Source organism: Physeter macrocephalus, chromosome 14 (genome assembly GCF_002837175.3).
Source record: "Physeter macrocephalus isolate SW-GA chromosome 14, ASM283717v5, whole genome shotgun sequence".
Classification (NCBI taxonomy): domain Eukaryota; kingdom Metazoa; phylum Chordata; class Mammalia; order Artiodactyla; family Physeteridae; genus Physeter; species Physeter macrocephalus.
Window position 1 is genome coordinate 112,007,415 of NC_041227.1, and position 18,759 is coordinate 112,026,173.

At 37.8% G+C, this 18,759-nt stretch overlaps 1 protein-coding gene across 7 annotated transcripts in view; it reads left to right on the top strand.

The window, feature by feature from the left end:
- SPAG9 (sperm associated antigen 9) overlaps positions 1 to 18,759 on the top strand; it is a 150,837-nt gene that overhangs the window by 62,925 nt on the left and 69,153 nt on the right. For 6 of the 7 annotated variants that reach the window (XM_055090290.1, XM_055090291.1, XM_024130386.3 and 3 more), the window contains exons 3-4: positions 11,259 to 11,329; positions 17,071 to 17,165. In XM_055090290.1, coding sequence (XP_054946265.1) covers positions 11,259 to 11,329; positions 17,071 to 17,165 — 166 coding nt within the window. Of the gene's footprint in view, positions 1 to 11,258; positions 11,330 to 17,070; positions 17,166 to 17,828; positions 18,047 to 18,759 lie in introns of those variants that run through there. The other variant, XM_007103564.4, reaches the window with a different exon arrangement.

Genomic DNA, 18,759 nt, shown 5'->3' on the forward strand with positions numbered 1-18,759 from the left:
CTTGAGGTAGGATTGTATTGCTATAAACTTCCTTCTTAGAACTGCTTTTGCTGCATCCCATAGGTTTTGGGTCACTGTGTTTTCATTGTTATTTGTTTCTAGGTATTTTTTGATTTCCTCTTTGATTTCTTCAGTGATCTCTTGGTTATTTAGTAGTGTATTGTTTTGCCTCCATGTGTTTGTAGTTTTTTACAGATTGTTTTCCTGTAATTGATATCTAGTTTCATAGCGTTGTGGTCGGAAAAGATACTTGATACGATTTCAGTTTTCTCAAATTTACCAAGGCTTGATTTGTGACCCAAGATATGATCTATCCTGGATTATGTTCCATGAGCACTTGAGAAGAATGTGTATTCTGTTATTTTTGAATGAAATGTCCTATAAATATCAATTAAGTCTATCTTGTTTAATGTATCATTTAAAGCTTGTGTGTCCTTATTGATTTTCATTTTGGATGATCTGTCCATTGGTGAAAGTGGGGTGTTAAAGTCCCCTACTATGGTTGTGTTAGTGTCGATTTCCCCTTTTATGGCGGTTAGCATTTGCCTTATGTATTGAGGTGCTCATATGTTGGGTGCATAAATATTTACAATTGTTATATCTTCTTCTTGGATTGATCCCTTGATCATTATGTAGTGTCATCTTTGTCTCTTGTAATAGTATTTATTTTAAAGTCTGTTTTGTCTGATATGAGAGTTGCTACTCCAGCTTTCTTTTGGTTTCCATTTGCATGGAATATCTTTTTCCATCCCCTCACTTTCAGTCTGTATGTGTCCCTAGGTCTGAAGTGGGTCTCTTGTAGACAGCATATATACGGGTCTTGTTTTTGTATCCATTCAGCCAGTCTATGTCTTTTGGTTGGAGCATTTAATCCATTTACGTTTAAGGTAGTTATCTGTATCTATGTTCTTTTTACCATTTTCTTAATTGTTTTGGGTTTGTTAATGTAGGTCTTTTCCTTCTCTTGTGTTTCCTGCCTAGAGAAGTTCCTTTAGCATTTGGTGTAAAACTGGTTTGTTGGTGCTGAATTGTGTTAACTTTTGCTTGTTTGTAAAGCTTTTAATTTCTCCGTCAAATCTGAATGAGATCCTTGCTGGGTAGAGTAATCTTGGTTGTCAATTTTTCCCTTTCTTCACTTCAAATATGTGCTGCCACTCCCTTCTGTCTTGCAGAGTTTCTGTTGAAAGATCCGCTTTTAACCTTATGGGGATTCCCTTGTATGTTAATCGTTGCTTTTCCCTTGCTGCCTTTAATATTTTTTCTTTGTACTTAATTTTTGATAGTTTGATTAATATGTGTCTTGTGTTTCTCCTTGGATTTATCCTGTGTGGGACTCTGCGCTTCCTGGGGTTGATTGACTGTTTCCTTTCCCATATTAGGGAAGTTTCCAACTATAATCTCTTCAAATATTTTCTCAGTCCCTTTTTTTTTTCTCTTCTTCTTTTGGGACCCCTATTATTCAAGTGTTGGTGCATTTAATGTTGTCCCAGAGGTCTCTCAGACTGTCCTCTATTCTTTTCATTCTTTTTTCTTTATTCTGCTCTGTGGTAGTTATTTCCACTATTTTATCTTACAGGTCACTTATCCGTTCCTCTGCCTCAGTTATTCAGCTACTGATTCCTTCTAGAGAATTTTAAATTTCATTTATTGTGTTGTTCATCATTGTTTGTTTGCTCTTTAGTTCTTCTAGGTCCTTGTTAAACTTTTCTTGTATTTTCTCCATTCTATTTCCAAGATTTTGCATCATCTTTACTATCATTACTCTGAATTCTTTTTCAGGCAGACTGCCTATTTCCTCTTCATTTGTTTGGTCTGGTGGGTTTTTACCTTGCTCCTTCATCTGCTGTGTATTTCTCTGTCTTTCCATTTCGCTTAACTTACTGTGTTTGGAGTCTCCTTTTTGCAGGCTGCAGGTTCGTAGTTCCCATTGCTTTTTTTGGTGTCTGCCCCCAGTGCGAAAGGTTGGTTCAGTGGGTTGTGTAGGCTTCCTGGTTGAGGGGACTGGTGCCTGTTTTCTGCTGGATGAGTCTGGATCTTGTCTTTCTGGTGGGCAGGACCGTGCCCATTGGTGTGTTTTGGGGTGTCTGTGAACTTATTATGATTTTAGGCAGCCTCTCTGCTAATGGGTGGGGTTGTGTTCCTGTCTTGCTAGTTGTTTGGCATAGGGTGTCCAGCACTGTGCCTTGCTGGTTGTTGAGTGGAGGTTGGTCTTAACGTTGAGATGCAGATCTGTGGGAGAGCTTTCGCCGTTTGATATTACGTGGAGCTGTTAGGTCTCTGGTGGACCAATGTCCTGAACTTGGCTCTCCCACCTCAGAGGCACAGGCCTGACACCTAGCCGGAGCACCAAGACCATGTTAGTCATATGACTCAGAAGAAAAGGGATAAAAAAAGAAATAAAGAAAAAAATTAAATGGAATAAAATAAAACATAATGTATTAAAAGTAAAAAATATTAAAAAGTAAGAAAAGAAAAATCAAACAAACAAACAAAATGAACAGACAGAACCCTAGGACAAATGGTAAAAGCAAAGCTATACAGAGAAAATCACACAAAGAAGCAAACACATACACACAAAAAGAGAAAAAGTTAAAAAAATATATATATCGTTGCTCCCAAAGTCCACCGCCTCAATGTTGGGTTGATTCGTTGTCTGTTCAGGTATTCCACAGATGCAGGGTACATCAAATTGTGGAGATTTAATCCGCTGCTCCTGAGGCTTTTGGGAGAAATTTCCCTTTCTCTTATTTGTTCGCACAGCTCTTGGGGTTCAGCTTTGGAATTGGCCCCACCTCTGTGTGTAGGTCGCCTGAGGGCGTCTGTTCCTCTCCCAGAGAGGACGGGGTTAAATGAACAGCTGATTAGGGGGCTCTGGCTCATTCAGGCTGTGGGGAGGGAGGGGTTCGGAATGCGGGGCGAGCCTGTGGTGGCAGAGGACAGCGTGACGTTGCAAAAGCCTGAGGCACGGTGTGTGTTCTCCTGGGGAAGTTGTCTGTGGATCATGGGACCCTGGCAGTGGCGGGCTGCACAGGCTCCCAGGAGGGGAGGTGTGTATAGTGACCTGTGCTTGCACACAGGCTTCTTGGTGGCTGCAGCTGCAGCCTTAGCGTTTCATGCCCGTCTCTAGTGTCCGAGGTGATAGCTGCGTCTCGTGCCCGTCTCAGGAGCTCGTTTAGGTGGTCCTCTGAATCCCCTCTCCTCACACACCCCAAAGAATGGTCTCTTGCCTCTTAGGCAGTTCCAGACTTTTTCCTGGACTCCCTCCCTGCTAGCTGTGGCGCCCTAGCCCCCTTCGTGCTGTGTTCACGTAGCCAACCGCAGTCCTCTCCCTGGAATATGACCTCTGAAGCCGGAGCCTTAGCTCCCAGCCCCCAGCCGCCCTGGCAGGTAAGCAAACAAGCCTCTGAGACTAGTGAATGCTAGTCAGCTCTGATCCTTTTTGCGGGAATCTCTCCTCTTTGCCCTCTGCACCCCTGTTCCTGCGCTCTCCTCCGTGGTTCCAAAGCTTCCCCCAGCCCACCCACCATCTCTGCCAGTGAAGGGGCTTCCTAGTGTGTGGAAACTTTTCCTCCTTCACAGCTCCCTCCCAGAGGTGCAGGTCTCGTCCCTATTCTTTTGTCTCTGTTTTTCCGTTTTTCTTTTGCCCTACCCAGGTACGTGGGGACGTCTGAGGTCTTCTGCCAGCGTTCAGTAGGTGTTCTGTAGGAGTTGTTCCACATGTAGATGTATTTTTGATGTATTTGTGGGGAGGAAGGTGATCTCCACGTCTTACTCCTCTGCCATCTTGAAGGTCCCTATTTCCACTCTAATCTTTATTATTTCCTTCTTTCTCTTAACATCGGTTTTTGTTCTTCTTTTTCCAGTTCCTTTAGGTGTAAGGTTAGATTGTTTATTTGAGATTTTTCTTGAATTTCCCTCTTAGAACTATTTTTGCTGTCCCCCATAGATTTTGGAATGTTATGTTTCCATCACTTCCTCTTTGATTTCTTCATTGACCCATTGGTTGCTTAGTAGCATTTGTTTAGCTTCCACATGTCTGTATTTTTTGTGGTTTTTTTCTTGTAGTTGATTTCAAGTCTCATAGCAGTGTGGTTGGAAAAGAGGCTTGATACGACTTCAGTGTTTTTAAGTTTACTGAGACTTGTTTTGTGGCATAGCACATGATCTATCCTGGAGAATGTTTCATGTGCAGTTGAAGAGAGTGCACAGTTTCTGCAGCTTTTGGATGGAACGTTCTTAAAAACATAGTTACAGGTGAGAGAAAATCAGAATACAACAGTGATGCATCAGACTAATAGGCTGATGTAAAGTACAGTGTTGTCAGTTTACATTTTGAGGTGAATATGTTCTACTTTTAGCCTGGATCTTTTGCTGCCTTAAAAAATAAAGTTAGTTGTGTTAAATACTGTAATGGGTAACATGTATTCATACAGAAAGCTGAGAGAGAGCTTGATTTAAGTGTACTTGTAATTTATTTTGTATTAAGAACAGTGAAAATATGGAAATCATCTGTCAGCGTAGAAGTGTGTAATATGCAGCAGTACTAACTGACAATATTTGTAGATTAAGAAAATTAACTCTAGTGCTTAGATGAGATGATGAGCATTTAAGGCTTATAGTTTTAAGACTGTAGCACTTATGAAAATAACAGGAATAAACTGTGGTGCATCCATACAATGGAATATTTTTCAGTGCTAAAAAGCAGTGATGTATCAAGCCATGAAAACACATGGAAGAACCTCAAAAAGGTATTACAGAGTAAACGAAGCCAATCTGAAAAAGGCAAAACTATAGAGACAGTAAAAAGATAAGTGTTGCCATGGTTAAAATGGACAGTGGGAGGGAGCGAGGGAGGGAGGGAGGGATGAATAGGTGGCGAACAGAGGATTTTTAAGGCAATGAAACTACTCTGTATGAAACTGTAATGGTGGATACATGTCATTATGTATGTGTCCAAATCTATAGAATATTCAACACAAAGAGTTAATCCTGATGTAAACTTTAGTGTTTAGGTGATTATGATGTGTCAGTGTAGGTTTATTGACTGTAATATATGTACCACACTGGTGTGGGATGTAGATAGTGGGGGAAGATGTGGGTGTTTGGCAGCAGGGGTGTATGGAAACTGTACTTTCAGTTTTTCTATGAACCTTAAACTGCTCTAAAAAATAAAATCTATTGAAAAAAAATAACAGAGTCAGGGGCAAGTCACATGTAACCATATGTGATTTGCATGTGTTAAATGCCCTTTCTTGTATGATACAGGCTTGCTAAGAAATAATACAGATACAGATAATTTATATGAGATTAGTAAATATAATGTAAAATGGTTGATTAGAGAATGGGTTGATAGTTTATCAAATTTATTTTTGAGGTCAAAGTAAGACTATGATGCCAAATGGAAATAAGTAGAACATTAAGTCTAATAGGTTAAAAAGCTGTGAATGGAGGATTAAGGAATTATCGATAAAATTATACAAAATGCTTAAGGGGACAGAGTGATTAATAGAAATTTAAGAAATTTTTGTAGATTTCTACAAGAATTTATTAGTTTTGTAGCCACTTTGAACAATGATCATGTTCATTTAGATAAATGGTAGATTTCCGGCAATTAGTGGTATTTTGGAGCTTTATGGCTCCTTTCCCACATTCTTACGATTAAGTAGTACATTACAACAAAGCTACACAAACCAACATGGGTTAGCAAGCTGCCATAAAGTCAGTCAGGACCAGTTTCTATGAGCTACAAGCTCAGCTGTCTGTCCCAAGTCAATTGATAAACATTGTGTATAAAAGCTTCTCTCAAAGGTTAACTTAATGATATTTATCAATAGTTCTTGTAGGGCTGCCATAACAAAATACCACAGACTGGGTGGCTTAAATTACAGAAATTAATTCTCTCACAGTTCTAAAAGCTGGAAAGTGCTGGCAGGTTTGGTTTCTTCTGAGACTGCTCTCCCTGGCTGGCAGATGGCCGCCTTTCTCTGTGTTCTCACAGGACCTTTTCTCTGTGCGTGTGTGGGGAGAAAGAGTTCTGTTATAATTTCCTTTTCTTAAAAAAAGATACCAGTTCTATTGAGTTAGGACCCCGTCTTTATGATCTCATTTAACCTTAATTACCTTTTTATTTTATTTATTTATTTATTTATTTATTTATTTATTTATTTATTTATTTGGCTGTGCTGCGCAGCTTGCAGGATCTTAGTTCCCCCACCAGGAATTGCACCCAGGCTCCAGCAGTGAAAGCTCCAAGTCCTAACCCTGGACCACCAGGGAATTCCCCTTAATTACCTTTTGAAAGCCCAGTTTACAAACATAGTTACATTGGTTAGGGGTTCAACATATGCATTTGGGTCCGACACAATTCAGTCTGTAACAGTTGGGTGGGGAGACAAGAATTCTCCATGGGAACAAAAGCGGTGTGGCTTGACACATCCTGAAGGGTCTTGTAGGCCAGAGTAAGGACTCCCTCCCTCACTCCTTCCTTTCTTTCTTTCTGTCACGGGAAGTTGTTGAAGGGTTTTGAGCAGTCAGTCACTATCTGACTCCAGCCAGGTTACCATTTAAACACAGGGGAGCAGAGACTAGAGCAGAAACACTAGTCAGGAGATAATTGTAATAATCCAGGCAAGAGATGATGTCTTATATCAAGGTGGGAGTGATAGAAGTGGTAAAAAGTTGTCAGATTCTAGATTTATTTTGAAGGTAAACTGGACAGAATTTGCTGATGGATTGCAGTGTGGGAAAAGAGAAGAGCAAAAGGATAGTTGCAAGATTTTTGCCTGAGTAAGAAGATTACGGGAAAGAGGAGGTTTGGGAGAGAAAATCAATTCGTTTTGACTTTGTAGACATCTTAGTGACATCATACTATGCATTGTTTTATATTTTTAAATGTCAGGTATAGCAGTAATATTCAACATTCTTCCATTAAGTTCTAGGCACCATCCCATGTCAGCATTTGTGATAATACTGCATTCATTTTAACAGTACCTTTAATTGTTGTATTTGAAAGACACAGGTGTGTGAGGTCCTGTTCTACCCCCTTTTCAAATGAATAGTAACAATGGGTCAAAGGATATACACATTGCTTATTTTAATACATATCACCAATGTGACCTTCAAAAGAGTAATTCCAGTTTATCCTCCAATGATGGCAATCATTTTTTCTTTCTTTCTTTTTTAAAAAAATTATTTATTTATTTTTTGGCTGCATTGGGTCTTTGTTGCTGCGCGCGGGCTTTCTCTAGTTCCGGCGAGCGGGAGCTACTCTGTTGCGGTGCGCAGGCTTCTCGTTGTGGTGGCTTCTCTTGTTGTGGAGCACGGGCTCTAGGTGCACGGGCTTTAGTAGTTTTAGCACACGGGCTTAGCAGTTGTGGCTTGCCGCCAGCCGTGGCGGGTCCTCAAAGTGCAGCAACAATCAACGAGAGGAGGTAGGGAACTGAGAGCACCAAGGTATGGGATCAGAAGGGCACAAACAACTGATGGTTGCAAGGCAAGTTTAATAACAAAGCATAGTCATATATATACCCCTAAAGCAGGGACTCTTAACAGTCATTGCGCCCTAAAGCAGAAACCTTGTATAAACATTGTTCTGTAGAACTGGTCTTTTATCTCAGCTTAGTCGCCACCATATCTGTAGGGACTTTGCATAGTCATTGTGCCCTAAAAGAAAGGAATGCCACTGTCTCGCGGGCTCGTTCTCAGCCCCCGCCGGGGCGCGGTGCCGAGAACATCCTGCTGGAACATCCTGCTGCTCGCAGGCGCGAAACGGGTTTATTGCTTATTCCACAAAGGCACCAACTTCCCCTCCAGGGTTGCTTATCCTAGCTTTAGGGAACAACCAGGGACTCTCAGTATCTGAGCAGGTCCCTGGAGCGATCTGGCCAAAGGCCATCTCCTTTTTTTCGTTCATACCATAAAGTCTAGGATGCATACCAAGGAGAGTACAATCAGGCCCTGAGGCTTATGAGGGTCTTAATGGTGCATTCCTCAGAGGGCAATGCTCACCACAGTGGCTCGCGGGCTCTAGAGCGCAGGCTCAGTAGTTGTGGCACACGGGCTTAGTTGCTCCACGGCATGTGGGATCTTCCCGGACCAGGGCTTGAACCCGTGTCCCCTGCATTGGCAGGCGGATTCTTAACCACTGCGCCGCCAGGGAAGCCCTATTTCTTTTTATAATTCTCCGATCTGGTAACATTTTTTGCTCATCTCCCTATACATTTTAATGATGATCAATACAGCTTATTTGTTATGGTCTGAATAGTCTGTTTAAATCCTGCACTATATGTTCAATTTATAGGAGTTGTTGGAGGACATAAAGAATGATGAGTATTCAAGCCAAGGAAGGTGCTTGTGTGAATGGGTACACATGATGTTTGGACTGGGGTGGGGTTGGGCTGTATACACAGTAAATTCATCAGGTCATAACTCCTCCCCAAAGGTAACCACTATCCTGACTTCTAACACGTTAAATTAGTTTTAGATTAGTTATGTATGTATTTGAACTTTGTATTCTTTTGCTTCTGCTTCTCTTCCTCAATATCCTGTTTGTGAGATTTGTCCATGATGTTGTGTACAGCAATAATTTCCTCATTCTCATTATTGTATAGTATTCCAGTACATGAATATTTATCCATTTTGCTGTTGGTGGATATTTGGGTTGATTCCAGGTTGGGGCACAAATAGTGCTGCTTTGAGCATTGTCTTAAATGCCTTTTGGTGGACACATAGACATATTTCATAGTAATGAACTTGTTTTGTCATAGGGTTGGCAAATATTAACTTTATTAAATTTTGCCAGTTTTCAAATTGGGTGTACCAATTTATACTCCCACCAGCAGTGTATAAAAGATCCTTACTAGAACTTGTTCCTTACCAACACTGTTTTTCATTTTAGCTATTCTGACAAGTATGTAGTAGTGTTGTGTTTTGTTTTTTTACTTTTTTGTTTGTTTGTTTGTTTTTTTGCCACGCCACCTGGCTTTATGGGATCTTAGTTCCCCGACCAGGGATCAAACCTGGGCCCTCGGCAGTGAGAGCGCAGAGTTCTAACCATTGGACCACCTGGGAATTCCCACATTTTGGTTTTAATATGCATTTCATCATGATTAATAAAGTTGGGTACATATTTTACTTGGCAGTTTGATACCTTTGAGTTGTAGTATCTGTGATTAGGTTCCTTCCAGACAGAGGGGTTTTTATTTCAAGTAATAAAGGAGTACTCTCTATACTTTTTTTCCCCAAAGTGAAATTTTAAAATAGACTCCAATATATAAAACAAATTAAAAGAGTATCTCTTGAGAGGCAGAATACCATGGTAATTGAAAGCTGATTCTGGATCTAGTCTCTTCCATTAGGAATTGTAGTTTTGCCATTTACTAGCTTTGTGAATTTGGGCAAGTTACTTAACCCCTATTTACTTCAGTTTCCTTATCTCTAAAATGAAATGTATTAAACTTTCATCATAAGGTTAATGTCAGGCTCAAGTTAGTTAATATAAAGTACGTAGGACAGTGCATGTTACATAACAAGTACTATATAATGTTAGCTGTTAGTAGTAGTGGTAGTGATGGTGATATAAATGTATCTTATAAATTTATACCAAGTTAGTTGACAAGAGTAATGGGGCTCTACTATTGAGCACAAATTTGAAATTGAGGGTTATGGATGATAGTTGGAATTTTATTTTAGTCTCAGCCTCTAATTTTTTGTTTTGGTTGCACAATACCAGGAAAATTTTGATTCACACAGATGAGCAATTAAAAATACTTATGGTTCACCCAGTAGTTTTAGGATTATGCTTTTAGATTAATTTAATTGGTAAGTTGCTTGGATTTCCTGTTTTTAAACAAAAATCACAGAAGCTGCACTAAAATTTATTATGGTTTCAGTATCTGTTGTGTTATCACAAAACAGCTGCCTTATAGGTTTCCTTTTTATTGCTTTCAGCCACAAGATAAGATGAGCAGCCCATGTCCTCAAGCCTTGCCTGGCACGATAAAGTGTGACTCTATGGATACTGTAGTGTGTTTACTCACTGTTGCAAATTTAATGAGCCAACACATAGGCTTGATTAGAAACAAATCAAAAGTCAAAGCTACAGGTTTCCTAATTAATGGTATATTTTCAATATATTCAGACAAAGCTACACAAACCAAAAATGAGTTTACCAGGCAGCACAAGTTATGTGATATATGGTGTCTGGTATGTTAATATTAGGCATATGAAAACATTCATGCATGTGCTGTTATAGTTCATAGTAGTTACTTCTACAGCCAGCTGACACAGTCACTGGCTGTCACTTACAAACAGCCTTGCATGTTTGTAGCTAGCTGACCCTTATACCAAGAGACCATTTCCAACTGCTCTCATGCTTTCAGACAGACTTAAATGAGTATCTTGAAAAGCTTCTTTAGCACCAGCTTTACTTCTCCCCAGCAGACTGTCTCCCACTGCTCCTTAGCCAGTATGGGCTGCTCCAGGCTGGCTGGTCTCCCCTCTTCCTTGCCACCTCCACGGTTTTGTGTTCCCTTCTCTGTGATAACAGTGCCTGCCTGCTCTACTGTCATCACTATCTGTCTTGGGTACTGTAATTTCTTCGTGGTCCTACTTGGATTCCGTCTTCTCTCAGAATCATTCCTCTCTGATACCATTCTTTCCTGTGAAATCCTGTTCTGACATTCTGTATCTCAGGAACTTAAAACTTTTTTTTAAAGTTTCAAAGTTGTGCTCCATGAGCCACGTAGTGGCTCACACAAACTCCATCAGCAGAGGGAGCTAAATAAAAGAAGATGAGTCCCTGAAATTAAGAGCTGACGTAGAGAAAGTACGTATAAATAGTGACATGTTCACATACTGCTCAGTAGTGAAAAAGAGCTGGAATAATATTAGAAATCAATGATTTGGACCCTAGTCCCAGGTTAAAACTTCTATGAGGAGATTTGTAAAGTGTTTTTCCAAGAGGTAATTCTATATCATGTTAAAAACCTACTTAAGATGGGGATGACCTGATAAACATATACATATTAGGAGAAGCAATCAGATGTTTAGTTTTTAAAAAAATTCTGTTTATTCCCTCTCCAAAAGCTTTATTAAGGATGATGAAATGAGGTCACTAGCTTTGTGAAGAATTTCATATGGAGCAATGAGTTCTGAAGTTATCAAGGATTATGGATAACCCATTCCAAGTTTTACAGATAGAATTTTCAAGTAAATTTCTTATATTTTGTTTTGATTAAGTGTATGTATCTTAATTTCAGTTAGCAGACTTGAAGAAAGAGAAGCAGAACTGAAGAAGGAATATAATGCATTACATCAAAGACACACAGAGGTGGGTTTCTAGGTTGTTCTTACCATGCTAATATTGAGATAAAGAAATTAACCTTAGAAAATGTGTCTTAATTTCTCTTTGAAAATCAGCTAGTATAATCCTTGGGGATTATTTTGAGAAGACTTTAAATTTCATGTAGCATGTACTTAGTTACCAAATGTTGACTTTTAATGTCCTTTATCTGGCATTAACTTTTCATGTGGTGAATTAGTGTGCCACGGAATAATGTAATTATTAAGACAGTTCCAATACTTGTGTCTTTGGCTGGTTAAGTAAAAACTTACTGTGTACATAACAAAAAGTATACGTGATACTAATATGAGAGAATAGATTAATTTGTTTTGTTACCTGTTGGGAAATGATGGATTGCTAAATTGTTGGTCAGAATCTCTACATTTATAATACAGTATAAAGGACTTATTTGCATCAAGCTCATAACAAATAACAAACAAATTGTAATGTCTTAAAGTGACTCTAAAACAGGTTTTCTGCATGAAATTTCAGTATTTTAGATGAACAACTCTAGCACATAATCTCTTCAAAGCAATTTAGAAAATGTACTTGAGAGATTTTTAACCTTCTTTTTATGATTCTCTGTCAGCCTTTTATGTTTCCTTTGTTTCTTTCTATCTCCTTAATGTGAAAATTGTTTCTGTGTATTATGGTCATTCTGGGGTTCACATAGCTAAATAAATAGAATTTTCATAGATGGATGCACTGTTACCTGAAAAAAATAATTGCTCTCTTTCCCTTTCTAGTCCATGATACAGTTGGTTCCAGTCTTCAGCTTCCATTTTCCTTTCACTAGTTTGGGTGATCTCTTATCCTGCCTCTGGTAGGGACCTATATTTTTGCTTTTAAGGAATGTAAAACCCCATTGCACTCAGTTTCATTTGCTTTGGAGAGTAGTGTGCTTAACACTTTCTTGGGGAGATGTTGGAATTTCTTCCTGACATGTGAGGTTTGATTATTACTGTTTTAACTTACATAACCACACACTAAGCATGAAGTGTCACAGAATTGATATTTAGTGGTGGAGGAAAAAGATTGGCCACAGAGGGCAGGAACCATAGAGCTCTTGAACAACAGGAATAGCTTACACAGCAGCCTTTTCAGTATGTAAAAAATAACCACATTTTAATAAGACTGTTAAAGAACAATTGATTGTTAAAGGTCTATTGTTGGTTCTTTTCACACCATTCAATTCAGTGCCTGAACAATGCCCTGTACTGGTAGTACTTATCAATGCTGATAATTATAAGCATGTTTGGGGGAATAGGTTTATGTGCCATAAATAGTTGATAGTGATGAATAATGAATAGTCATTTTGTTTTTTCATTGAAGTTTTAACCTTTGTAATAGTTGAGGATTGTTAAATTGAAATATGTATAAAATATGCAGTCTAGAAAAAAAATCATTGTAAAGTGAAATTTCATATTTTCTCTCGTACACGTATTTAGCAAAAGTGAAGATGTGTTCCAGCAGAAAAAGCAACCTGACATCTTAATTTCAAATGAAAAGATATAATAATTTTTCTATTTCTGTTCCTTCAGAGAAGGACAGCCCAGGAAGAAGAAAAGATCTCAGGAAAATCCTAAATACCAAGGCAGAGATTTGGGTCTCTCTAGTAACCAAGGCAGATCTCACATGTAGCATTTTCATAGGGTCCCCACCCTTAGTCGTTAGCAGCTTCTATCCTCTGCCCTGATAGGCTCTCTGTATTTCGTTCTGCCTCAAGGAAGGTTTATATAACACAGATATGGCTGCTTTAAAATGTGGGTCTTTTCTATTCTAGCCCACATTTTTCTGTGTTTATACAGCTGTACTAGAAATACAATTCAATTAGCAATTATAAATAGCTATCCAATGCTAAAGAACTAGGTGTCCTTTAAAGGTAAATTCTGAAAACCTTCAGGGAAAGGAAGTCTGAAGGATTTAACCTTAATCTTTCCACTGTTACTTCTATAAGGTAACCTTTGTTATAGGCTACAAAAAAGTTGTTTAAAAGCACTTTTATCAAAAGCATTGTTTGCTGCTTAAGGGAAATCTCTGGCTCTTTTTGTAATGTGAATAACTGTTCTCTAATTAACTTCAAAATTTTATACACATTACTGAATTTGCTTGAAAGAAGACATACCTTGAAAAGGGCACTGGAGGAAATATACATACTCTTATATTAATCACTAAAAACTTGAACCCCGGTCTTACATCAGGGACTGTTTAAATGCATTTTCATCTCATCCTCTGAGTAAATTCTTATCATCCATCCCCATTTTACAGATTGAAGCTTAGAAAGAGAAGATGGAGTGATTTGTCCCAAATGCCATGCTAGTATGTGACTGGATTTGAACCTAGGTCTGTCTGATTCCCTTGCCTGAATTTTCAGTAATGCTTTTAGGTTATGAAACACATGGACGTTAAATGCACTAGAAAATTTTCTTTGCCTCTTTGTTTTATGCCATCTCAACCACTTTAAGAATAGTGGCTTTGTGGATATACTTATAGGATTTTGAGCTGCATATGGAAGGATTCAAGGCCAACGGAATTAAAAGGATTCATGCCACTTGTCTTCAAAACCTCTATTTTTGCTTTGCTTTTCTAATAACTATTGCCTTGCATTTCAGTTTTAGCCAAATTTGACAGTCAACCTCTGCTGTGAAGATTTCTCTAAGTGGGAGGGGAGTTGGGATATTCTAAACAGTGTGCTTGGGACCCTTCTTCATGACTCCAGCTACTTGTTGCTGAATTGACTCCTGGATATGTGTGAATTAATGTGCATACCTGAGAAAATTGAGAGTTGCCATTCTGAGATAGGAGGGATGGGTCTGGTGGACCCAATAGTAGATTATCTAAAGCATATCCTATTTTATTACTCTACCTCTCTTTTCTACCTGGCAGCATTGCCCCCTACTCAGTTTTTTATTAAAAAAACCAGAGCTACTCTGTGAAGCCCTGTAATTAAAACTTAAATTTTTATGTACAATTTATTATTTCTACTTTTTTGTGCATATATAGAATATAGTGCATATTTTATTTCAGACATCAGGAAATGCTTTAGGATGTGGGGTTTTGTTGTGGGTGTGAGGAAGAAAGGACAATGAGCTTATTGCCTGCCTCCAGAATTGACTGAAAGGGCAGATACACCATGAGTCCTGTAATGCTTAACTACTCTGATGACTGAGTCAGATGGACCTGAGTTCTGGCCACAAAGCCAACTAGCTGACAGTTAGAGTACAGTTAATCATTAACTAGCTGGTCAAGTTGGGCAAGTTATTTTAACCTCCTTAAACTGGAGTTTATCTAGAAAATGATATTGTTGTTGTGAGGATTAATTGAAACAATGTACATGCACTGGCTGATTTGTAGTTGGTGCTCAATAAATATAAGCTGCCATTTTGTTGTTGTTGTTCTGTCCTATTAAGTGTTAGTTTAATTGGGTTGAAACCAATTTCATTATGTAGACCATTTTGGAATGTCAGAAATAGTTACTTGGGTCAGTCATTTGAAGAAGGTTTGGAATTCAACATCTTCTAAATTAAAAATTTTGTAACGTATTTATTTAAGACAAGAATCAATCTATAGAATGCACTATTTGGGGTAGAACTGATTCTATTATCTTTGCATTTTATTTAATCTTTTTATTTGTCTATATTGAATAAATATCAATAGATTATTATAAAAGCAGTCTAGGGGAGATTTCTATTCATTTCAATGCTTAAAGAAACTTAGATTCTTCCATTTGAATGGATCAAATTCATATAATCACTCTCCATTATAAAAGAATTTGACTTAGATTTTCTAAAATCTTTTGAAAATTTAAATTGGTATCTATTTGGCCCAACCATCACTTTGTTATACTAGTCTCATTTAAATTTTTTCCCTTAAAGTTTTCCCTGATACAAGAAGGAAACAGCTCATTCTTTCTGACTCACTGACACAAAGACAAAAACTGTATTTCTGCAAAACGGTTCTTTAAATGGTGGTAAAGAGAAAATCTTTAAATTTAAAAGTTTTTAAAATGCTTTCATATACCATATCCATGTGATTCTGTATTCATTTTTCCTTGTCTGATACATTTCTTATTTGGGCTAGTTTTAATTGGGGAACAGCCTGATTGATTCCTTTATATTTGATTTGATAGAATTACCCATCTTAATCCATGCATCAGAGTTCATCTTTTTGTTTATTTGAAGTAAATAACAGTTTCAAATTGATTTACATACTTCTTAATTTTTGTATATGCATGTATGCCAAGTAAAATTTTCACAACAAAAGCATACTTTAAAAAAATATATTTATTTATTTATCTGGCCACACTGGGCCACTGCGGGATCTCAGTTCACCGACCAGGGATTGAACCCTGGCCACAGCAGTGAAAGCGCCAAATCCTAACCACTAGACCACCAGGGAACTCCCAACAAAAGCATGCTTTTTAAAAATAAATTTTAAAAAATTGTTTAAAATTATGTTTCTTTCAGTAGTTATCCTTTTAATATGCTACAATGCATATTTTACGTTATATTGAGATTGAAACCCATCTTCATACAGCTAAAGGTTAGCAACTTACAAAGCTATTCCATGCTATAGTTTTAAGAATTCTAGGAATATTCACCTTTTCTTGCCTACTCTTAATATTTACATTTCTTTAAACTGCTAACATAACTTTTCTTACTCATTTTTTTCTTATTCATATCGCATCAGTATCTAGCAAAGGCTTTATCATTGAAATTTGTTGCATTTTACATGTTTTCCGTGTCCCCTGCATCGGCAGGCGGACTCTCAACCACTGCGCCACCAGGGAAGCCCGCATTTTACATGTTTCAATGACAGATTTGGGTTTCTTAAAAGTGGAACTGTAGGTTATCAAAAATCAAATCAGACTGTAAAATTTCTTGATGGGTTATATACTTGATATTCTTGAAGTTTTCACTTCCATATTCAGCTTGTTCCTTATCTAAGACTCAGTCAAAGTGCTCTGATTTTTCATTTGTTTTAGTTTGCTGCTATTATTATATAATTATATTAAGTTTTCTTGATGGGTTATATACTTGATATTCTTGAAGTTTTCACTTCCATATTCAGCTTGTTCCTTATCTAAGACTAAGTGCTCTGATTTTTCATTTGTTTTAGTTTGCTGCTATTATTATATAATTATATTAAGTAATGCTTCCAGTAAATTAGCAGTCAAGCAAAGGAGAGAATATTTTAGCATTCTTTGAACTAAATCTGTAGACAAAAGAAATAAACATCTTGGTGTTAAATTGAAAATGATCTTTACTCTGTGAATCCTTTATAAAATGGAAAAAATAAGGGAATGATTTCTTCTCAAGTTTCATGTTAATTTCTTTGTTGTTTCCCATTTTAGTAATGGATTTCTCAAATGCCCTCTATATCACCTTTAACCAGTAATCTCTTGTCAATTCCTTCCCAATGTCTATATCCTAATTTGTGTTATATATGTCAAAATTATTTAATAGCATTACCATTTACATGGTAAAAAAATTTTTTTGCTATGCTAAGCAAGATGTTGGCTACTTTTGCGGACACTAGCATCCTTTGTAAGCATTTGCATATTCCTTTGCTGTTAAAAGAAAATTTCATCCTTAATATTCTTTTACATGGAACTGTAGTCTGATAAATAAGAAATTTATATTAAAAGGTTTCCCTTGCTAAAACAGTATGTTTTTATTCCAGCTATTAGTCTTAAAACTTTTGTGTATTCTTTTCTTTCTTCAAAATAGATGATCCATAATTATATGGAACACTTAGAAAGAACAAAACTTCATCAGCTCTCAGGGGGTGATCAACTAGAGTCCACAGCTCATAGTAGAATTAGGTAAGCTTTTAAATACATTTTTGCCTTGGGAAAAAGCGAAATAAAATAATCTGTTTGTTTCTGTTTCTCTCTGTTCTTTAATCCTGGAACAATAGTTAAGCTGATTCAAAAAGCTCTCTACTGTAGTTGGAATGCTACAGGAGAGAGTAGCATGGAAAAACAGAACAGCTTTCACTAATGAAGAGGTAAATTGTGAGCCATGCTATATGACAACATATCGAGGTATTTTGATTGATTTCTGATATTTAATGAAGATTACACTAGGTTTAAAATTGTCTGATTTGTGAGAATGCTGAAAAATGTTCATTTCTCCTGTATAACTGGTTTAAAAGTCCTTTTTGTTACAGAGAGGCATGTTTGAAAGGGTTAGTTAGCTAAGACTTCTGTTTGATGTAGGAGTGTGAATAAATTATGTAGATCTCCAAGCATTGTAGCCAATGAGCTAAGCCAGGACTCTTAGCGGAGAGGAAAACAGTTAATAGGCTTGCCGTCGCTCGGATTGCTGCATAAATGCTAGGAGCAGCAGCTCTGTGGTTATGAGGTGGGGAGAGCGGGATGACGTCATCGCTTCGGAGCTGCTGCAGGATGGAGTGGAAAGCTGCTGCTGATGGCATTGTTTTTGTGGCAGCAGCTGAATGACAGATCCTCACTACAAAGATACCCCTTTGGCCCCCGTGTAGGCCTCCTGGTTCCGGTGTTTCACCATGCCAGCACAGCGCCATGAGTCCTGGATGCATGCTGCTGTTTGTGTTTGGCTTTGTTGGCGGGGCGGTGGTCATTAATTCTGCTATCTTAGTGTCTCTCTCTGTTTTGCTGCTTGTGCACTTTTCTATTTCTACCGGAGTGCCAGCTCTGACGCAGAACCTACCAAGGATACTCAGGTACTTTAGTCTCTCTTAGAAGTCCCTGTTTAGTTGATTTTTCTTGAATTTTTAGCTTCTCGGATCTTCTTTGTAACCATTTCTGTTGCAGATTGAAACAATGGAAAATGGACTGAAGCTGAGATTTCATTTCTTATTTATAGTAATTTATGGGCTACCACTTAGGGATACGGCTTGGTGTTTGGAAAGCACCGACTTAAGAAAAAGATTTTCAGATTGTACTTATACACAAGTACAAGATCAGTGTGGTCTTGTTTTAAGCAGTGTTCAAAGAGTAAAGGGAGAGCAGGAGTCGAGCATTGGGTCTAGATTTACACAGTCTCTTCGTTTAGTATCTGAGTATTTGGGAGCAAATAATCTTTTATGGTGGGACTTGTAGTTGATTAGACACAGGCCATAGGTGTTTATTTTGTTCCAACTATCCTTTGACTGATGGAGGTTCAGGCATCCTTTTTGCAGATTTTGCAATTTTTGAGAGCAGCTCATGGGAACTGACAACTTAAATATTTTCTTCCTAAAACAAAATATATTTTAAAGCGAAAGGATTTAAACCTTTTAGGGCAAGGAATTCATTTTTTCCCCCAATTATTTACACATCAAAGTTATGAAAGCTTTACAGAGCCTATTCACTATTGTTTTGTCAGATGTTGCCTTTTCTTTGTAGACTTGGGTGACAAATATCCATGCCCGCTTGTGGGGGTAGTCATTAATCT